General features: G+C 50.9%; 9 protein-coding genes across 9 annotated transcripts; 5 read left to right on the forward strand and 4 right to left on the reverse strand.

Annotated features, from left to right (window-relative positions):
* Positions 1–528: 528 nt before the first annotated feature.
* Positions 529–1,823, forward strand: PV09_06133 (uncharacterized protein). Its single transcript, XM_016359728.1, has one exon. It carries the CDS (start codon positions 601–603, stop codon positions 1,576–1,578), a length of 978 nt encoding a protein of 325 aa, XP_016212564.1. The 5' UTR covers positions 529–600; the 3' UTR covers positions 1,579–1,823.
* On the reverse strand, positions 1,810–3,032 carry PV09_06134 (uncharacterized protein). Its single transcript, XM_016359729.1, has 2 exons — positions 2,603–3,032; positions 1,810–2,550 (listed from the first exon to the last, which is right to left on the reverse strand). Exons 1-2 carry the CDS (start codon positions 2,769–2,771, stop codon positions 2,144–2,146), a joined length of 576 nt encoding a protein of 191 aa, XP_016212565.1. The 5' UTR covers positions 2,772–3,032; the 3' UTR covers positions 1,810–2,143.
* A 184-nt stretch (positions 3,033–3,216) lies between these two features.
* Positions 3,217–4,462, forward strand: PV09_06135 (uncharacterized protein). Its single transcript, XM_016359730.1, has one exon. The coding sequence runs from the start codon at positions 3,542–3,544 to the stop codon at positions 4,358–4,360; it is 819 nt and encodes a 272-aa protein (XP_016212566.1). The 5' UTR covers positions 3,217–3,541; the 3' UTR covers positions 4,361–4,462.
* Positions 4,463–4,768: 306 nt separating this feature from the next.
* Positions 4,769–6,872, forward strand: PV09_06136 (acetoacetate-CoA ligase; the record flags this gene model as incomplete). The annotated part of the gene is made up of 1 exon (XM_016359731.1): positions 4,769–6,872. The coding sequence occupies one exon, from the start codon at positions 4,769–4,771 to the stop codon at positions 6,788–6,790; it is 2,022 nt and encodes a 673-aa protein (XP_016212567.1). The 3' UTR covers positions 6,791–6,872.
* PV09_06137 (uncharacterized protein) lies at positions 6,833–8,189 on the reverse strand. Its single transcript, XM_016359732.1, has 3 exons — positions 7,839–8,189; positions 7,628–7,787; positions 6,833–7,581 (listed from the first exon to the last, which is right to left on the reverse strand). The coding sequence occupies exons 1-3, from the start codon at positions 7,888–7,890 to the stop codon at positions 6,864–6,866; spliced, it is 930 nt and encodes a 309-aa protein (XP_016212568.1). The 5' UTR covers positions 7,891–8,189; the 3' UTR covers positions 6,833–6,863.
* A 367-nt stretch (positions 8,190–8,556) lies between these two features.
* On the forward strand, positions 8,557–10,106 carry PV09_06138 (uncharacterized protein). Its single transcript, XM_016359733.1, has 4 exons — positions 8,557–8,691; positions 8,740–9,049; positions 9,102–9,581; positions 9,645–10,106. Exons 1-4 carry the CDS (start codon positions 8,684–8,686, stop codon positions 9,855–9,857), a joined length of 1,011 nt encoding a protein of 336 aa, XP_016212569.1. The 5' UTR covers positions 8,557–8,683; the 3' UTR covers positions 9,858–10,106.
* PV09_06139 (uncharacterized protein) lies at positions 10,010–12,551 on the reverse strand. Its single transcript, XM_016359734.1, has 3 exons — positions 12,272–12,551; positions 11,375–12,202; positions 10,010–11,300 (listed from the first exon to the last, which is right to left on the reverse strand). The coding sequence occupies exons 1-3, from the start codon at positions 12,284–12,286 to the stop codon at positions 10,377–10,379; spliced, it is 1,767 nt and encodes a 588-aa protein (XP_016212570.1). The 5' UTR covers positions 12,287–12,551; the 3' UTR covers positions 10,010–10,376.
* A 156-nt stretch (positions 12,552–12,707) lies between these two features.
* Positions 12,708–14,344, forward strand: PV09_06140 (uncharacterized protein). Its single transcript, XM_016359735.1, has 3 exons — positions 12,708–12,909; positions 12,966–13,198; positions 13,267–14,344. The coding sequence occupies exons 1-3, from the start codon at positions 12,801–12,803 to the stop codon at positions 14,203–14,205; spliced, it is 1,281 nt and encodes a 426-aa protein (XP_016212571.1). The 5' UTR covers positions 12,708–12,800; the 3' UTR covers positions 14,206–14,344.
* A 508-nt stretch (positions 14,345–14,852) lies between these two features.
* PV09_06141 (uncharacterized protein) lies at positions 14,853–18,511 on the reverse strand. The gene is made up of 2 exons (XM_016359736.1): positions 17,845–18,511; positions 14,853–17,792 (listed from the first exon to the last, which is right to left on the reverse strand). The coding sequence occupies exons 1-2, from the start codon at positions 18,331–18,333 to the stop codon at positions 15,171–15,173; spliced, it is 3,111 nt and encodes a 1,036-aa protein (XP_016212572.1). The 5' UTR covers positions 18,334–18,511; the 3' UTR covers positions 14,853–15,170.
* Positions 18,512–21,548: the final 3,037 nt, after the last annotated feature.

A 21,548-nucleotide genomic window follows, 5' to 3' on the forward strand; every position in this document is an offset into this window, starting at 1 on the left:
AAGGAACACATCAAATTCCATCAGTACATGGTATCGTCCACGTGTAATGGGGCAGGGAGCAAGGCAAAAGCGCCGACTTAGTAAAGCAAATGAACAGGCCGAATCGCATAACAGGGGGCCTGAAACGCCTCCTAAGCATGTTAATAACCTATTGAACGAGAGATCGACACGGAACGGGCGTGCAGAGGGTAATGGACACAAATTTAGCTTAATTAAGATTTCGAGGTTGAGGAAGATGCGTGTTGAAAACGAAAAGAGCTCGGGCTTCTAGGTCTAGAACTAAAACCACGCTCGAAACAACCAGGAAGTCACGAAATTGATATCGACTCGGGTACGTAAAAGTAGAGGCTAGTGCACGAATGGATATTCCTGGACACTTAAGTAACGCAAACAAAATACCGCTGAAATATCCCCATAGAAAATATTGGGCTTGTCGCACTCTTTGTAAGGAAGCGGAATTCCGCCAACTTTACGGAGATTGTGCGGTTAAAGACCGCGCGCCATAATATATATTCGATAGGAATGAATCGAATTTTCAAGAAAAATTCATCCTTACAAATCTTTCCTGTGCTACATGAATCTTTGCGCCGCTTGACAAATATGGGTGTGCTTTGGAGTCAGATGTTCCCCCCTGCACCAACGCTGACCGAGTCAAATCTGCCTCCCCAGGCAGGAAGAGTGTTTATTGTGACGGGAGGATATTCAGGAATTGGTCTGGAGCTAGTAAAGATGCTTTACCGTGCTGGAGGCACAGTATACATCGCCGGAAGGTCTTCTGACAAAGCCTCACATGTCATCGAAGCGATCGAACCAGACCCTGTCAAACGCGGTCAAAGACTCGAGTTCATAGAGCTGGACCTGAGCGATCTGGAAACGATTAGGCCATTCGTCGAAACATTCAAAGCGAAGCAGCAGAGGCTGGACGTGCTGTGGAACAACGCTGGCATTTCGAGCTGCCCGCCTGAGCTGCGCACGAAACAGGGGCTGGAAATGCAAATGGGCACAAATGCCGTCGGGCCGTACTTGCTTACCGTGCTGCTGCAGCCTTTGCTGGAGGCGACGGCAAAGATCACGAAGGAAGCATCAGTACGCGTCGTGTGGACGGCTTCGATATCCGTTGAAGCCCAGGCGCCCAAGAACGGGATGGACCTGGAGTGTCTCAAGACGCCGCCGCGCGATCGATTTCTGAACTACGCCATGTCAAAGGTGGCGAATGTGTATCTTTGCGCCGAGATGGCTAAGCAAGCAGCCGGTACGGGAACGCAGGTGCTTCATGTCGTACAGAATCCCGGCAACCTTGCAACGAACCTGGTGAGATATCTACCTTGGCTGATGAAGACGCTGGCGAGGCCGCTTTTGTACGATGCCAAATTCGGCGCTTACACTTGTCTGTGGGGAGGCTTGAGTGAAGATCTGACACTTTCAGATCAGGGGGCTTACTTACTGCCGTGGGGAAGAAGGCATCCTAATCTTAGGCCGGATATTGTAAATGCATGCAAGACCAAAGAGGAGGGGGGATCTGGTCATGCGGCAGCATTTACGTCGTGGTGTGGTGAGCAAGTGAGAGACTATAAATGACTCACACGGGCATCTAGGATTTGTATCGTAAATAACATTTTAGAGCACTGGATCCGGATATCTTGAGTGTCCGAGTTAATTAGAGGGATATACATAACCAAGCCTCAACTTTTTCTTTTCAGGACATCTGCTGGAGGAATGAGTGACCGCCATGATTCTAGAACAGGGCAAGAGGAAAGACAACAGAGTTTGCGAGGAGACGAGAGAAATTGGAAATTTGATGCAGTGATTCAAGGGAATGTAACGAAAATATAGTATTGAGTACTGTCTCGCTTTTTATGTTTACTTACGAGCGAGGCAAATCGAAGCATTGTGGAGGCCGCAGTAAGCCAAGTTCTTTTGGGCTTCGAGAATTCCGGAGGAATGTACAGCTTCGAACCATCTTCACAATGTACCAAACTCAGGATGCACCCGCTTGCCATGCGTACTTGACAACACGATCGGCATGAGCCCATCATCTACTCGCAGCACTAACCACGGGACGCTTCGGCGCCTCTCGCATACGTATCTAGCGAATGCAAGCCTGCTCCGTGCCACGAAGGGCTTCTTGTCCAAAATGACCCGTCTACCACACTTCAGCTGGATCGACCAGCTGATTCTCGCCGTCTTCTCGAATCGTCTTTCTATACTTGTCCCTGCTCAATGGTTTCCGCATGTCAAAGGCGTCCTCATCATCGGCGTAGTAGCTAACCACCCGCCTCCAGACCGAGTACCCCATTCCCTTGTACAGTTGCTGTGCAACCTTGTTCTCTGCCCGGACGAAAAGATCAACGAACCAGGCGTTGTGCGCGTCGCTTTGTTGCTCCAACGCTGCAGTGAGGAGAGTCGCGTAGCCAAGGCGGCGCGCCGAGGGAGAGATGGTAAGCGCAGTTATGTGCCCGTGCCAAGGGAGATAGTTGGGGTTTGTGTTGGTACTTGGATCGTACGGTGGATTGGGTGCGCCATACGGCGACGATTCAAGCTTGCCTAGAACTGCTCATGCGGTCAATAACCAAGTCTAGGTTGAGTTCCCCACGATCCATACTGTATCCTTCAATTCTACCATCATGGCCCTCAATGACCCTACATAGATGCGGCCACTTCGCCAGGTATTCTAGATAGAACGAGGTGTTGTAGGTCTCTGTCAGGTGGTCTAGATTGCAGGTGTTGAAGTTGAAGAGGTCGTCAGCACGCATGGGACGTACCGTCGCCATTGTGAATGGTGTACTAAGCGAGTCTGATGCACAATCAAAGGTCACGAAACCCCCACGCTACAGCTTGCACATGTTCTGATTTGGTCAAGGTGCGAGAAGCGAGGCATTGAAAATCCGACGTCAAAATGTGAAGTGGGCATCCATCAAGAACGCATAGTATTGCGGACCTCATGTTGGTGTGCCTGCATCCAAGCACAATGGTTTCATTTCAAGATCGGGCTTCACATTCCCGATAAGCAGACGAAATGGATAGAAGTTGAGCCCATCAAGCACGATTTCTCTCACCCATAATCATGGTATGATAACATCGAGGCAATTTACCGTCCGACTCACGTGTAAATTCGAGCACGTACTGCGTTTTTTCCGGTCCAGGCCCTTGCGCCATCGCCAGATCGGAGCAACCTGCGCCGACTCCGTCGAACTCCACCAGTCCACCAAGTTACGACGAAAAGGCCCTTACGGCCGCTGATCTATACGCAGCCATCAAGGTGCAAAGATGGGCTGTGCTTCTTACGGGGCAGTCCCTCCGTCGCCAGTGTCCTTTGTCTGGCCTTGGTGAACGGTGGTGACGTTTGTAGGTCAGAACTAAGATATATAACTATGTACACGCCGAAGCCATATGTTCATCAGAACATACTCAGCAGAGCAAGAAAAAAGTCAGAACAGTACCTAGCTCAAGGCTTCGTCTATCGCGATCTCTCGTAGTGTTCTGACGCCAATAGTCCCTTTTCGCCACTCACGTTCTACCACTTGACAAGTCCGAAAACATCATGTCGAAACTACTGAACATTCTCAAAGGCTTCTTCGGCTTTCTGAACGCCTCTGCAATTGAATCCCAGCTCAACACAACTACCTGGCTTGTTCTTGGAGCGCTGGTGTTCCATGGTCTCAGTATTTTACTGACCCAGCGACTAGCGGTACTCCTCGCGTGCGCAGCTCTGTTGGCTAAAGTCGTTCCTACAATTCTTATTTCCACAGGCTCGATACCTAACGAACAGCTTAAACAAGTATCGCCCGGAAAGACTACAGCTCTCTTTCCCCAGCCTGACGGCTCGAAGGGATCGCCTTCAGGTCGCGGTCTTGTGGTTCTCATCATCGGCATCCGAATCAGCCACCCAATGGGCCTTTTTGCTCCAGGTGCAAAACAAGCGGGCGACTTCTTCACGAGTCTGGTTGCAGACCTTAATCAAAACAAAGGCGCTCGCGGCTACCTTGGAGGCGAGTCCATCATGTCCACAGAAAGCAATTCGCTCTCCTTGATCGGCTACTTCGATTCCATGGATGCACTGCATACTTTCGCTCAGGGCGAGCAGCATCGCGAGGCCTGGAACTGGTGGAACAAGAACGTAAAGAACATGCCGCACCTTGGCGTATACCACGAGGCTTACGATGTTCCCAAGCATTCTTGGGAAGCTGTGTACTTGCAAACGCCAAAGATGGGCTTGGCAAAGTCCCAGATCACGTTGGAGGACGGGAGCGTGCATGGTGTACTTGCAGATGCTCGGAAGGGAGTTTGGAGGTCAAGTGCGGGACGCATGGGACGACAAGAGGGCAAGGTCCCTAACAGCGATCCATATAAGGATGAGTAAAAGCTCTATTGGGCGTTATTTAGACGTTATCGTGTTATGTAATTTGATGTTAAGGGGGAGGGAGGCTGAATTTTTGTTCATGTAGAGTGAAGATTATGTACAATATCCAAATATATTCCCAGCTTCTTTGGCTTTAATATTCACTTCCATAGAAATTCGTCACTCGAAATAACAAGCTTAGGCTAAAATATACGGTTATACGTCTAGTGTACACCGATCAGGTAACCGCCGAGGAACTTGCTGCACAGTTTCCAGCACTGAAAAGATTTACCGAAGTCGCCCGCACATCGCCGTGGCGGATCATTAGTGCATCGTAACCATACAGCCGTTATAGGCGAATACCAATTTTAATAAAGAACCATTAGCGACCAGATGGAGATTTTCTCCTCTTGACTTGAGAACAACAGAATGTCTAGGTTGCCACAGACCGAGCCGCTATGGCGGCCCAAAAATCCGGAAAACACACCCATCGCTAGGTATAGGCAACATATCAATCGTAAATTCGGAAAGAACTTCAAAAATTCCCACGAGCTCCAGAGATGGAGCGTCTCTAAGGCCGGAAGACAGGACTTCTGGCTTGATCTGTGGTCATATGTCGGGATGGTGCCTGCGTTGCCGTCGAACATGAAGGAGGCTTATGACAACAATGCAACGATTGATCAGAATCCGAGGTGGTTCGAAGGCGTTAATATAAACTACGCAGAAAACGTGCTCGAGGGTCGTGATCCCAACGCCGTCGCTCTGATCGGACTGAGGGAGGGTGAGCCAATCGAGGGCGAGAAGTGGACGTGGCAGCGCCTGCGGGAAAACGTACGGAAAGCCAGGTCCGCACTGCTACGGCTCGGAGTCAAAAGAGAGGACAGGGTCGGCGCGATTATGAGCAATTCGAACTGGATCATTGCCTTGTTCCTTGCTTGTGCGTCGATCGGCGTGGTGTACACGAGCATATCGCCGGACATGGGACTAGAGGGCTGTGTGAGTAGATTGCAGCAGGTTGAGCCCGTCGTAGTGTTTGCGGATAGCTGTCAAACATATAAAGGCAAGAAACGAAGTTTGAGGGAGAAGATTGCGAGCACGATTGCTGCATTGCCTCGGATTCCCAAAGTCTACCTTATACCGCTTGGAGGGGCAGGAGAGACGCTCGACTATCCCGTGCTAGACGATTTCCTCGCCCAATCCAGTCCTGAGGACGAGCTTACGTACCTGAGGGTGCCGTTTTCTGCTCCTCTGGTTATCCTGTACAGCTCAGGAACAAGTGGACCGCCCAAATGCATTGTCCATCAGCACGGAATCATCCTACAGCTTAAAAAGATCGCCAAACTCCATAACTCTTTGACTGAAAGCGATGTAGTGTTTCAGTTTTCGAGTACTTCGTGGGTGCTGTGGAACATCATGAACGGCCATTTGTCAGTTGGTGCTACGGTAGTCTGTTATGATGGTTCACCGCTGTATCCGGATGCTAGCACCAAGCTGAAGGTGCTAGAGCATCATAAATGCACGTATTTTGGCACGTCTCCAAGATACCTCCTCGAGCTGGAGATGTCCGGTATCAAGCCAAAAAGCTTCAATTTGAGCAAGCTGCGAATGGTAACCACCACGGGAGCCACCTTGACCGCTGAACAGTTCCGATGGTTCTACACGGCTTTTCCGCGTGACATCCATCTTAGTTCTGTAGCTGGAGGCACTGAAATATGCACTTCATGGATGGCCTCAGATCCATCAGCACCGGTGTACGCGGCTGAAATGCAGCTCCCAGCTTTGGGCCAAGATGTCGATGTCGGCGACCCAGAGACAGGAGAGAGCATCAAGGACACAGGCGAAGCAGGCGAGCTCATCTGCAGGAGTCCCTTCCCAAGCATGCCCATCTACTTTTACGGAGACAAGGGCGGCAAGAAGTATCACGAAGCGTACTTTGAGCGCTACAGCCACATCAAGGTGTGGGCGCAACATGACTGGATCCAGTTCAATCCAAAGACCGGCGGTGCGCAGATCCATGGACGAAGCGACGGGACGCTCAACCCTTCAGGCATACGCTTCGGATCTTCTGAGATATACAACATCGTCGAATCCCCCCGCTTCAACTCACGAATCGGCGACACGCTCTGTGTTGGGCGCAAAAGAAAGCACGACCAAGACGAGGTCGTCTTCTTGTTTGTGAAGATGAAGGAAGGCCATGTGCTTACCGAACAGCTGAAGAAAGAGGTCGAAAATGCCATTCGAACGCTGCTCAGCCCAAGACACGTGCCGAGGTTCATCCTGCAGGTCAAAGATATTCCCGTCACGATCAACGGCAAGAAAGTCGAGATTGTGGTGAAGAAGATCATTTCAGGCACAGATGTCAAGGTATCGTCCACTGTCGCCAACCCGGAATGCTTGGATGAGTACAAGAAATACAGAGACATTGAGCATACTCGCATGTCAAAATTATAGATCTTTGCTTACAACATCGAATGGGAACAAATTTTTACATTCGTCTATTCCACGCCTCTGAGAAGGAGAATATCTACAAGACATCAACAATCTTCTCGGCAATGTAGTCCACATTCGTGCCAAAGTTGCTCGGCGTGGTTTGTAGCACTAACTTTCCATCTTCAACCAAACATTGATTGTATGACGAAGGCCCGGTGACCTTATCGACAACGCGGAAGATGATCTCGTTTCCAGTGACGACTTCATTGAAGCCCTCATACATCAAGTCATCCTCCTTGAACTTGTTGCACTTCAGATAATAGGCAACCGACTCGAAGTACTTTTTGGTGAAGGCGCCCAAGTTCGCTGCCCAGTCGTCGCGCACGTCCTTTCCAGTCTTGAGTTTCTCGACAACAGCCGCGAAGTTGGGATTCAGCTTGATGTTATCGTTGTGGACCTGCTCTGCAATATCCTTTCGCAGCGTCTCAGCGTCTTTGTCCCAGTCCCGTTTGATGCTGTTGCGAGCGGTATAGCTTAGTTCGGAAGAGTCGGCTGGTGCGGCTTCATTCAAGGCATTTTCGAGATGTTCAAGAGCATTGTCAACGTTGGTACCAAGATTCCCTTCGCGGAACAGGATACGAAGAACACCGCCCTTGATGTCGACTCCACAATACGAGTTCTTTTTTTCCAAGTCCGGATAGATCGTGATTGTGTGTGTGGAAGCCAATTTGTTGATTTCTGCCACCCCTTCTTCCCCATGATCTTGTGATTCGAGGAAGTACTTCAAACGATAGATTGCACCGTCAATGTACCTTTTGCCCTAAGTGCCGGTTTTGTGTTACAAAGAGGGGGACTTACGCTTTCATGCAATCACCCAGGCTTTGGTGACCGTAGCTCCCCTCTTCTGCATATGCATAAATGAGGTTAGGGTTAACCTCGATTTTCCACTGCTGCCCTCCCAGCAACTTGCTAATCTGAGATTCAAGATCCTCTCGATCTGCTTCGAATTCGTCACGGACTCCACGAGTTTAGCCATTCGAAAGGAATGCCGGAGCTCGAAACTTCATACCGTTTTTTCTGACAGCAAGCGGAAGCTTCTCGACAGGCTCTTTTGCACTCATGTTGTACAGTTTCTGTTAAGACACACTTTGCCGGCAACAATTCGGAGTCTGTATGGAAGTTGTGCGAGGATGGATATACCCCCGTACATTCGAAGGTGTTGCTTGTAGCTATATACCTCTCCGGGAACAGAATATGGCAAGCGGTGAAATGATTGAAGCTAAGGAAGCTTGTAGTAGCCAGCATCACGCAGGTTGATCGTATTCTGACCTCAGGAAGCGAAGGAGGCTTTTGGTGCATTGTGCCAAGCATGGCGCTCAGGATAGGCCACAAGACATGTGTTATGCCTGAGTGCCACAAAGTTTCTTGTCGTGCAAGCTGAAGATCCACTACTTTGAGGCGCGGGCGGAGCATTTGGGCGGCATTTTTTCATGAGCTGGCACATCTCTTTTCTGTGGCTGTTTGCCAAGTACCGAAGTTGTAATATGTAATTTCACTCTCACAAAACGTCGGCCGTACACGACGTAGCGATGAAAAGATGAGGAACTGATCATTATTGGGGATCACGTAAAATTCCCAGCAACGAGCCCGAAGAATTGTAAGGAGTATTCCGTCGAAGCAGGGAATGTGGCTTGACGCCACGTTTTGACCGGTGTGATCAACGTGTGTAGAGCTACCCGTAGCAGGGCTCGCTTGAGCCACTTCACGGCTCGATCTTCGCGCATTAAAAATGCTGGAAAAGGGCGGGAACCTGTAGGAGTAGAGGAACTTAATATTTGCGTTGCTCTTGTGCCAGCCATTTCTCCTCCCTTAGGTCGTTCAGAGCCGAGTCTACACAAAAGAACAAAAACCAAAATGCCCTTGTGGGTAACCAACTTTCCAAAACAGCAAACCGACTGACTCGTCCTCAGACCGACGAGAGTCAGGGTGAACGTTCGCGATCTGTGGTCCAAAGATGAGAGCGACGTACAGAAGGCAATTTTGGAGGTAAAGAAGCTGATTGGATATGACCTTCTCGTCGAGCCTGAATGGCAGATACTTTGGACGGAACTCCACCAGCACTATGACGAACCAGGCGGCTTTGTACCTGACATCGCAAGAGTTTTCATTGCCTGGACCAGGAGCATTTGCGACATAGCAGAAGATGACAGCAACGGGAGCTGGATCGAAGCCCTCCTTGAGAGACTCAAGAGTGCACAAGTGCTGAAGATTCTGTTTGATGTGGGACGACTCCGATGGCCGTCCAACGTTCATCTGCACTGACACGAGCCAGATCAGCGACGTCAGGCCATCGACGTCCTGGGTCGACAATCACAATGCTTTTGAGATCTGTTTCCCAAAGCAAAAACCCATCAGCAAGACCAGGATGTGCTCCGGATTCCATGCCGAGCTGCTGAAGGCTTTCCAGAAACCAAAGGCCACCACGTTGGCCACCGACCCTTTCCCGTCTAGTGCTGCCGTCGAAGATGGGTTCACCGAAGTCTACGTCTCCGAACTTGATGCATTAGGCGTCTCTACGCGCAAAGCTGGGGAGCAGCATGTGCCCAAGACGCCATCTTCGGATGTCTTACCGAACGTGAACATGCTGGAACGACCAGAAGAGCTGATGAAAAGGCCACCATACCACCTTATTCTGACGCACGTTCAGTACGGGAAATCCATCTCGATACAATGCAGTCACCAGCCAAGCCTGCAGCTCATCAGCGACTACTTTAGCAAATGGACGAAGCGCAATCACAATCAAACGACAAAGGTTAGTGGTTCCACACCCTTTTTTTGGCTCTAAACCGGGCTCGGCTAAAGTCGCGCTCTACAGCCGCCTGCGGCAGAAATCACCATGAAGGAATCGTGCTTTGGCCTCGGACTCCTCTTCGATCGTCTTGAACTGGAGCTCAACTCGCACGATTACAAGCATGGTCTGAGTCCTCCGTTGATCTTGGCTTTCGTCGAAAGTGTGCTGGGATACCGCATGACGTATCAAGACGCGTCGTCTTGGACATTTCGTCGCGATATCGCATTCGGAGAGTAGAGCGGAGATGTAGGGATTCTGGAAGTTGAGACCGGTGGAGCATACAAAGTCACCCACGGCGGAAAGGGGGTTGCCCGCTGTTCTGATGCTTGTTTCCATTTCGACTTCCTCCACGGACGAAAGCGGGACAGAACTTCGCTCAAGCCCATGAAAACCAGTCGAGTGAATTGCGTAGCTAGCTCGCAACCGATTCTACTTTGATCATAAAAAAAACATCCCCAAGTTTTATAAAGTCAGCCAAAAGGATCAGAGCAAAGCATTGACAAACTTGAATTCGCGCAAAGATGCCTCTCCAATCATCAAGCACGCCGGCCAAAGAGATCCATAGGTTAGGTGATGGCTTGATGCATGATAACGCCCAAGAAAGCACACAAGCACCGAGACTATCTAGCTAGGTGATAACCCTGCGAGTTTTGGTGTCTCTCTGAAATGTCCCAAAGAGGCACGTTCAATCCATATATGCGCCTCCCAATGCTATCCCGTTGCCCGCACCAATAAGTGCATGCTCTCCGCGGTCCGCTAATTACGAACAACTTTGCCAGCATCGACTATAACCTGCTCGTCAATTCTGCTTGCCACGTCTCCATACTCGACTCGTTTCCACGTCCTGATCTTCGCCTCGTTTGCGTCAAGTTCGAAAAATCTCACGCGGCGAATGTAGCCGTTCCATCCGCCATAGCCGCCAAAGCCAACACCGCCACCATAGCAGAGCCAGATCTTGTCGTCCTTCTTTCTTTGCGCTGGAGTTGGTTTGTTCTCCTGCACGGGCGCATCCGTAGAGTCGCCAGTTTCAGCATCCTTGTTTGCGTCGCCTGGGGGGAAAGAGTCTTCTGCTGCTGGAGGCGGGGCGCGTTTGCGACGCTCTGGAAGGTCGAACTGACCTTGCTTCTCGGAAAGCAGGCAATAGTCATTAGCATGATCGTGTCCACAAGACACAACTGGAACACCCATCTCAACGAGAGCGTCTCTAAATCCGGAGTTGTAGCCAGGGCTTGTCGGAGGTTCGCGACGTTCACCAACAAGCACGCCTCCATCTCTGTACTCTGGGAGCGGTATATGGATAAAAGCCATGTCCAGATGGATATGACTGTACTTCTTGTTATCCGCTTTTAGGCTCTCCGCCGCAGCTTTGAACCACTGGATCTGCTCGGGCTTTATCCAGTCATAACCTTTGTATTTGTGCTCATCTGGCGAGTACGAGTGGGTGTCTAGGAAGAACATGGTCAAGGCTGCATGATGTCCCGTATGGCTTAGTACGCGTATGTAGTAATTACCCACACCTGGGATGGTGTTGGGACCAGACTGGGTCATGGAATACGGGAGCGTTTGAAGTAGGTCAGCGGTTGCCTGTCGGCTCAGGGAGCCTTCGTCATCGTGGTTGCCGTAGATAGCTGCGTAGGGGATTTTACGCGAGGCTAGAATGTCGACAAACTTGAAAATTGCCTAACATGTCCTGTTAGATGCGTTGCTACGGACGAGTCGTTCGAGGAGATAGTAGGAGGGCTAGCTGGACTTACCGACTGAGCGTCCGGCGCCGTTTCCCCATTCACCTGGTCCCCAGAAAGCACGACGAAATCCGGCTTCTCCTGATCTAACAGCCGTTCGACAAAGCTTAGAGTCCTCGGATCCGCCTCGCACTTCCCGTCAGGGCTCGGGGGGACCGCGTCCCTACATGTCCCCAGCCCCGTGCTGAGATGCAGATCTGCAAGCTGCATAATCTTGAACTTGCCATCCTTGCGTACTCTTGGGACTGGCGTGTCGATTTTCTTGGGGCTGCCGCGCCGAATAGTGATGCGTGCTTCGGGGGCGTCGCGTGGATAATCTAGCAGAAGAGCTTGTTCGCGGATGGACCAGCCCGGACGGGGTTCCACGGCGTCCGCACCGAAGAGGACGTCTACGGCAGTGACGACATCTTTCGAATCGCTATCCTGACGCTTCCCACTGCGCTTGATCCACAGGCCAGCGGGCCTCTTCTCCCACAACTCCCCGTTCTCGGCGCCGTCTTGCTTTCCTGGATCTAGTCTTCCGACCTTGACATCCATGACGACCTTGTCCTCGGGCTTGAGGTCCTCCTCCTTCTTGCGCTGGATGTGCACGTACGACTTCGTGATCCATCCTGATTTCAGAAACAGGTCCTTCTCAATGCGATGCCAGACGGCCGGATCGAGTTTGCAGCTGGAGAAAGAGCACGTCTTTACAGTTATGTCGGTTACGACCAGTCCTGGGTGGTGTGCGGGAAGATGGGTGTGGATCGCGCTGGGGAGGACGCGATATCGTGTGTCAAGGAGGTATACGAGGAAGACGAGGAGAAGTACGAGGAAGCCCAGCTGGCTAGATGTGCGCACCTGTCGGTGAAGGTCAGCAAGCAGGACGCAGGGCCAGGCGTATGATGGACAGATGGGAAGAGCACGTACGATTCTCCGCGTCATGGTTGCTCTCTCTTCTGTGCGCGCGACAGCGCGGTCGATGTGTGTACTATCTTCCGTATGTTGGTCGATCACGCAGGACGCAGGCCATATTCATGGTCCGAGAAACAGGACGACTGGGAATGCGCGGCACAACGTCCAAGCAGCAGGAATGCAACGAGGAAGAGAACGAGCCCGCACGGCTGAAGAGGAATGCTCAAGTCGATGCGGAAGCGGGCTTGTGGTGTTCGTCAGGACGGCAACCAGCGTTGTCGCCGCACCGGCCACTCGCTGCATGGGGAGTTTGTTCGCGCGGACAGTCGAAGCCTTGGCCGCCCCCGATCCAATGCGGGATCCCTGCCGGAACCGGGCCCATCACCTGCGGGAGGCGCTGGTATGTTTGGCGGGCCCATCGCTTGCGGATCTGCGCCTAGCCGTTTCTGCACGCCATTTCATCCTCTGGTCGCCTCTTTTCATGTGCCTGTCCAAGTGTTCTTCTTCGCGTTGATGAGCTGACGTCTCGCCCCCGTCGTGATCCATGAGGACGCCTCTCGCAAGGAGGGTGAGCTCCTCACGTCCCTTTGTGTCTCGCCCAAGCTATGTCTGCTTCCAATGCAGAACGATCACGCGATCGCGCACATTTGAAGGTACAGCATGTGTTCGGCCTTTTGGATTCTGTTCTGTTCTGACAGGCCCCGTGTAGAAGGCGACCTCGTCCTCGTCAAGCGACTGGCCACAGATCCCAAACCGAAACTGATCCAGTCGCCTTTGAAGCCTGGCGAGAATTTCATAACACAGCATGGCGCGATCAGACACGACGACATCATTGGCGCAAAGCTCAACAGCGTGGTGGAGACGAAGAAGGGTGTGAAGTACACTGTGCACGAGCCTACCTTGGACGAATATGTGCGGATGACTCCAAGGCTAGTTGCTCCCGTATGGCTTCCCACCCTTCGTACTGAGCTAGTTGTTGCGACAGGAAGACTGATCGTGGCGATGGGCAGATTTATCCTAACGATGCGAACGTCATTGTCAACCTGCTAGAATTGCACCCCTCGGGACCGCCGCGAAATGGTGACGGGACAGTAAGCGAGTGTGAAGGCCCCGAAATTGAGATCTTTGAATGTGGCACCGGGCATGGGGCGTTGACATTGCATCTTGCGAGGGCCGTTCATGCAGCCAATGCTCATCTCCCCCCTCTCAGCGAGGCAGAACGCAAGGGAAAACGTGTAGATAGCGACATATCCCTTCAAAGACGAGCCATCGTACACACAATGGACGTCTCGGCGAAGCATTCGAAACACGCCAAAAAAATCGTTCACAACTTCAAGAACGGCTTGTATGCACGTAGCGTCGACTTCCACGTCGGCAGTCCCTCTTCATTCTTCGCAAATAGGAAGCAAGACGAGCCCTTCCTCACCCACGCAATCCTAGACATGCCATCTTCGCACGCGGAGATGGGGACCATAGCTCCTTATCTGCACCAAGACGGGAAGCTGCTTCTATTCGCCCCGAGCGTGACACAGATCGTGGATGCTCAGCGCGAGGTGCGAGAAAGAAATCTGCCCCTGTACCTAGAGAGGGTTGTTGAGCTGGGCGAAGGTCTCAGCGGTGGTCGAGAGTGGAGGATCATATTTTCCAAGTCGCGAGCGGCTGCTCGTGCAAACGCTGACACGCCAGAGGTGTCTGTGAAGACGGGCGAGAACGGCGTCGACGGCGACAAGGAAGAAAAGGACCAGGAATGGTGGGTCTCGTGCAGGCCGAAGGTTGGGAAAATGATCCAAGGCGGTGGATTCGTCGGGCTGTGGTCGCGGATTGAGGAAAGTCGAAGGCGTGGAGGCCTGAACAGCGACTGTAAAGAAATGCTAAGCGACGATATACAGGATGGAGACGAGGATGTTGAGAGTGAACAAGAAGCCCGTGCTGAGAGCGAACGAGAGTAGACAATTCTTGTGGATAGAACTGTACTTTAGCATCGACTGCGAGGCAAGGAGACTTCTTCTCCCTTTGAGGAACATCGCGCATGTAGATATAGAAGCCTGTAATTTTAGCCATTCAACTCTGCGTATGCTCTGCTCATAATGGTGCTGAAGCAAAATAGAACCATTCTGAATATCCCTCATAGATCCAATCTGACTTCCGACTCGTGCCCACCATCTCTCAAGCGAAATTCCTCCAGACTGTCCAATGTTGACGCACTGAAGATCTGGTTGCCTGTAAAGACTGTCAGACCACAGCAGTTGTTATCACGGTCATATAATTCTGCACCGCGACCAAGGCAAAGAGAACATAACCGGATAGCCAAGGCCATGTCCGTCACGCTATGTCCACCTCTCACAGTCACTACGACGTGCCAATGGCCGTACAGTTAGGCACAAGTGATTTTGGGATCGACCTTTCGCTAGACACCAGCTCCACGTGAAGCTCGGGGAAAAAAAGGTCATGTTAAGCAGTTCCTACCACGTATAATGTCAACGTATCAGAGGAGAGTTTACGGGAAGTCAAAAGCCTCTTGTCAAAACTTAGGCGGAAAGCTGGAAAAAGAAAGAATAAAAGGCACTGAACCCAAGCATAAGAGTTCTCTTCAACTTTCAAGATTGGTAATCGGTCAAATATCATTGCTCAAGTCGGCTACGACTTTGACACTCCCATAGCTAAAAGACTGCAAATCTGGCTCGTAAGAAGGTACACGAACCATGGGTGTCATAAGTGGGGGTATAATATCAACTTCGTCGCCATTCCGTATTCAAACAGTACATTTGTAGTGTATAGCGCGACATACGTGTAAGAGTAAGAGATGTATTACTGTAGACGTAGAAATCCGTTACGTGGCCTTGTAGAGAGGCATCTCTCGATTCGAGTTGTCGCCGCCGTTCTTAAATTTGTGCAGCCATTCCAAAGGCTTCCCCTAGAAGCGCACACTCCTCCTTTTCGTGGTTTGACTGGCAATAGTTCGAGTGCGTCGAAGAGTACTCTTGAGCGAAACGGGCACACTCACGATCGGCGCGCGAGTTTTATAAGCCACGCTCCACCGCTTGCTCGCATCTCGGTCTGGGAATTCTTCCTCATCATCATCCCCTTCATCAGCAATCTTTGGTCCGCCTACGGGCGGAATTCCAGTCGGCTGGTAAACGCTCATCTCCTCAATCTCGACAACCATGGGAAGATCCATGGATTTTCTAGAAGTCAAAGCGTTGGATCCAAAGCTGGGAAAAACTTGCGGTAATGTTTGAGTTGAAAATGAAGACTCCGAAGTCGTTAGCGAGACCGGCGAAAGCCCATCGGGTGTGGACGTGTCCTTTGAATCTCCATGAACAGCATTCGGAGAAGTCTGGCTCGAAACAGAACTTTGTGGGCTGTTCGATCTTGACGATTCCCATGCTTGAGGTGGCGGCACTCCACTCGATGAGGACTGGGTGCTGAAAGAATCATTTTGTTCCTCCAGACCAGGCAGAACTTGGTTATATCTGTCCATCAACGGAGTTCTACTACGTTCTGAAGCACTGGAGCTCAGTTTGACAGCGTTGACTGAGGAAGGATCAGCAACTACATCTTGTGTCGTACTGTCTATCCCACCACTGTTTGGATTCGCAAGGGCTTGGCTTTCACGATGACGTGGCAATTCTGCCCTCGTCGGTGACGATTGAGGTCTGACCACAATTTCCGGTAGACTCTCCTCGGTCAACTCCATGGGTAGCGCCCGCAAAAATTCAGATCCCACATGTTCGTTAAGGCCGTTGCCATATCCACGCACCATGATCTCGCAAAAGTTTGGAGACGGTTTGCCGACGACAGTGTTCGAACCACGCGTAGGAGACACTGGAGGCAACTCTTGTGCTGAGGCTTGACCTGCTCCGCGCCGTTTGGATGTAGCTCGATAAGACTTGATCGAGCTGATAGAAGTTGAAAGATTTTTGACAGAGCGAATAGACGTTTGGCGAAAGATGCTGGATCTCCGCGAAGACTTCGGCGAGACGTCAGTTTTCGAGACTGTTGCTGACACTTGATCGTCTGGCTGAACAGACTGTGCTTTCCTCGGCGAGGCGGAAGTCGTGGAGGTGTTATCATTTGCCCCAGTGTCTCGCTGGAGCAACAATTCGGAGTTGGTGTCGATGCGGCTTTGATCCAACTTTAATGGAACAGTCACCGAGTGCTTTCGATCAGTTGACAATTTAGCCGCAGTCTGCCACGGCGGATATTCTGCAACGAGACAACACAGAGGATAGCTTGTTTCGGTTATGCGCACTTCTTTTGGTGCCCGGATGACAGAAATCAGCATCTGCAGCACACCATAGATGAGCAACCATCGCAGCTTGCGAGCGTCGGCGATGGAGACCTTCTCGTCTTGTTTGCGCGAGTGATCACGTTCGAAGCGCTGATAAGCTGCAACTATAGGCGCAGCTTTGTGTGACACGTCAATCTGGTTCGTTGCTGCTGCCAAAGAGTCTCTTGCCCACGCAAGGTCGGCAACGGCGTCTGACTTGCTGCTTAGAGAAAACGTGCGCATAAAGGAAGCTTGGGCAGAGGAGGATTTCTGATGAAGCGCTGATTCCTGTGGAAGTAATGGGTGTGGATGTGGCAGGGGAGTGTAACCGTGCCGTTCATCAAATGCCTTGACATGTTGCCAGACACAAATTCCTCCAGACGCAGGCTTCTGCAGCGCGAGAGAATTTGTAGATTCGAGGTCCACGAGGTAGTCGTACAGTGCTCTGAAATCAAAGTACATGGACTTGTACAAAGACTTGCAGAACTGAGCATGCTCGGGGGGTGGCCAGTAGCCGAATTTCTCGACGTAATACTCGTATAAAAAGCTTCGGAAGCGGTCAAGATGAGCTCGGGCACCACTGCTAACACCGAACTTCGAAGGTGAGAATTCTTCTTCCAAGAAATTGCCGACAGCACAAGTAACTCGTCCAATGTGCAGGCGCATCTCCTGGGCGGCTTTGTTGATGAGTAACTTTGCACCATAAGATACGAACTGGAACTCCTCGGTGGTTCTCAACATGTCATGCATACCCACGCAGTGCACGAACGCGTCCACCCATAAGTCCCGAATCCTATAATGCTCTGCAAAGTTTAACATGGCCAAGGCATAGTCCGGGCAGTGCGCAAAATTCAGGTACCCGAGATTTTGTAGATAAGCCATCATATCATGTTGGTTCCTAGCGTCGTTTGGCCTGAAAATGTTCAATCTTTCCCGCAAGTCTATCATTGACTGACTGAGAGAGACACCAACAAGAGGGCGCCCAATTATGAAAGCGAAGAAGTTTCGTGTTGTAATGTGCCATGTGAACGCATCTCCTCGGCGCGAGTCGTCGGGAGCTGGTATATAGAGATCACATTGCCGGTGCATATGATGGTATTGCAAGTCCCCACGACCAAACTCAGTATGAACCAGGACGAAAAGCGAGGCGAAGCGCGAAGCGTATATACGTTCAAGGGGTATCTTCAACGACGGGCCCCGTCTCGATTGACCCTTCTCGTAAAAATGTATGGAACAATTGCCTCGCGCAGAGAATAGTTCCGAATCCTAGTCCACAGCTGTCAGTCCATTCGGATAAGATTTGGCTGCATTGACCTACTCTTCGAAGCCCATCCCAAACGCTGGTAATTTTTGTTTTGGCATCCCATCTCTTGACCTTAGGCGTACTATCCCGAGGTTGTAGTATACTCGATATTTCGACGTGCCTCTTCTCCATGATTGGAGCCAGCGTACCGGATCGCTGTGAAAGCGACTTCGTCGCGCCAACTCTGGAGCCCAATGCACTCCCTGCGGACCTTGGCCGTATTGTTGAGTCGGGATTGAAGTCGCTCAGCGTCAATGGCCCAGCACGTAACGACGCAGACGAAGAACTCCTGGCAGGCGCTACAGGTCGTGCTTCACAAGTGCTGAGATGCAAACCAGAATCTTCGGGCTCCGCATTATTCTGATTTTTGGGGGGGTTGAATGCCCATGTATACCGCTTTGTCTTCCGTTCGGCTGCAGCTGCAGAAGCCAAGGGCGTCATCGAAGGCCGGTCTTCCGCAGCAGTGTTCAGCGATCTCCGACGAGTCAACTTGCGCAACTCCATTGCGATTGGACGAGTTCAAGGAAACAGGACAAGGGCATGAGCTATCCGGCACAGCAAGCTACCGACGGAGCTGCGCGTCGATCCCGGGGTGTGACATCCTAGGATAGCACAACGTTTATGAATGCTGAAGACAAAGACGCAGTGAGAGGGGAGCCAGAGAATCGGAAAAGCGGAATACTTGTATTGAGATCTGGGGGAAAGGAGGAAAATATCATCATCTACCCCCGGCGTCGATGCTCGAAGGTAGCCACAAAGCATCCCACCAGCAGGCCCGTCAAATCACAACACCAGCCGCCCTCTACCACAAAGCTCCGGTTATGAGGCTGGATGCTGGGGAGCTGGCGTTCACGTCGGGACTTTTTCGAGCAGCACACAGGCCCCATTCTGGTCCTGACCTGCCAAACTTATCTGGTTTGGCACTACTGGACAAGCCGCTTGAGACTCTTTTGAGCAAGAATCGGCGCTCCGCCTGGCGCCAGCGGGCTGATCTGGATGCAGAGAGTGTGGAGACGAGCTGCATACGGTAAGCTCCCCTGTCTGGAGACGAATCATCTCACGCTTCGAGCCTGATGCCAATCAAAATAACCAGTGCCTTCGATAGCGTAGAGCCGTGTATCAAGGCTCGCTCATCGCTAGATAACGGCACCAAGAGCGGTCTTTTATACATACGTTTGTTCAATGTCGTTTCTCCCAAAATCGATATATTCGCGATTGTAAAGCACGACATCGACCACACCGCAAGGCCGTACTTGGTGCCGCTGCCAGCCTGCTGTTTGACTCGCTACATGCTTTGGGTTTCCGACATGGATTCGCTCTGGCTCACGGTGCGACTATGAATAAGAAATCGTACTCCTTCCCAAGCATTTGACATCCTGGCGAGTATTGTGAATTTCCGAGACGGACCTCCCCAGCTACAAGGACAAGGTATGCTTTTCTTTCCCAAGTTGAAGATCTCCGCACATCCCCCACGATGATGAGCCGAAGTCCGCGTCAATCATGACGAGATGATGGTGGCGGTAGGCTGCTGGCTCGTATGGGATGTTCCGCGGGGTTGAGGACCGGGGCGTTTGGTGATCAGCACTCACCGCTCATCACTTACAGGGACATTCCACTATTGAGCTTCAAAGTTGAATGAAAAAGACGAACGCAGGTGCTATAAAGCGCAATGCAGTGCTTCACGTTTGTTCTTTCGAATCAGTGATGCTGTACAGCATTGGTCGTCGCGATAAGCGGCTGATTTGCCAGCGAATGGTGCCGCGATGGCAATGACCTGCAGAAGGTTTGACGGAACCCAACCAATGAAGCCAACCATTATACATTCGGCATCCAGAGATCTGCGAAACAACAGGCTCTCCACTCTCTACTCCGAAACTTTGCTTGCTGCGACTCCGTTCACATCCAGAAAACCCAAATTCGTGTACGCGATAGCCTATGAGTGTCATACACATGTTCCGCTCGCCTCGGCCTACGCGTCATTTAAGCGTCATCTCTGATCACATTTTTGCAAAGAATTGATGCCGAGACCGTGTGGCTACCTGACGAGTGCAGAGTGCGTCGCATTCGTGTATTACGACTGACTCTTTGCTCGCCCAGCTGGAACAGCTCATTTGCAATTCACATTCGTTTCGATACACCGCGCCGACTTACGAAGAATACTCCCATCATCTACTGCCCGGCAATGGAATCCAAGGAGTGCACATCGCAAGTGAAGCAACGCGGTAACGGCGTACGTAACGCGATGGCCGTCGTACAAGAATCTTACTTAATGGTCTCGACCTCAACTTCCCCAGCCGGGTTTGTTCTGAGAATTTGAGTATCGCACGGCGTGGCATTGTCGTTGTGTCGCCAGAAATTCTCATTTCTGTCCGCGTTTCACACAGCTTCTCACGCTAGATTAACTGACGAGAAGTTTCATCAAACAGCACGGATACGGAGTTTTAGTTCACACGCGTATGCCACTCCTGGAAGTTGTCGCCCGTTACTTTCAATCAACTCCTGAACATGGCTTGGTCATCCTCCCACGCACTTGTCAAGCGTCAATTGTTGGGGCCCATAATGGTGTTCTTCACGTCCGTTCGTACCGCTAAGATCATGTTGCGGTGATGCATTTCATGTGGCCTTAGCACCTTATCATCAAGTCTTACCGGAGAAGTCTCAGGCCTCTGCGGAGTAGTGACAAGCAGTTCGGTTGTGACTGGCATCTCCCTTCTGCGTCAATTAAATCGTGTGGCTGCATGTGTCAAGGCCATAGTAGTAGATGCTACGAAACTATCAATGTTAAATCTAAGGCACCATCGACACGGATTTCGTCCAATGATTCGGTCTAAAATACTGAAGCAGAGAATCTTCCGCAAATCAATCTTTTGGCATTCAGTTGTCAACGGACGAGTCACAACCAAACAGCTCACAACGATGTTCGCAGCATTAGTGAAGGAAGCAATCGGTTCTGCCCACGTCCAGTTTTATTTGGTTAAAAAAAATCCCATAGTTTTTTTTATTGCTTCTTATTGCTTGTCTCTTTCCTCACCTCAAATGAGGAATTTCCTCCAGGATCGGGAGCAGAGAAGAGCTTGAGATCAATTGAAAGGCAACTGTTTGCCATCATCGGGGAGAATTTGTGTTCGTGAAAAAAAAATTAATAAATTAGATGTACTTCTCAGTTGGTGCCCAGCACAAGATAAGCTTCTGAATGGTGGGCCTTGAAGCAATAAGCTATTCATCAACATGAACATCAGTGAAGCCATGATGCGATCGGCCGTTTGAATTTCAACCGCTCGATGTTTACGAGCAAGCAATATACGTTCTTAGACATCCACACAACGCTACTTGCTATAATGCGCTGCTTCCGTATTCTAGTTCAACCAGCTGAGAGTAAAACGAGTCATAGTTTTTCCAGGCCTGGCAACGTGATGCGAAGACCGAAACCGAAGGCTAGCCAAGCACACATCACTCGGCGGAGAAAGGCTGATCCACATTAGTCATCGTAATCCCTTGGAACTAAGTTTGGGCAGGATATTCTCTTCGTGTCCAGACAGTGCTTATTTTGCTGCAATCCCTTGATGTACATCCTCACGTGTGCAGTTTCGGTGGAAACGCGTAGTTTTGCTTATCAGCATCAACACCGAGATTTCGGATTCATTACTGTCGGAGCAACATCAGCCCTTATCGCAGCACGGAAGGTTGATGTTTTGAAGACAGTGTACTATACGACAAAA

Source organism: Verruconis gallopava (genome assembly GCF_000836295.1).
Source record: "Verruconis gallopava strain CBS 43764 unplaced genomic scaffold supercont1.20, whole genome shotgun sequence".
Taxonomy (NCBI): Eukaryota; Fungi; Ascomycota; class Dothideomycetes; order Venturiales; family Sympoventuriaceae; genus Verruconis; species Verruconis gallopava.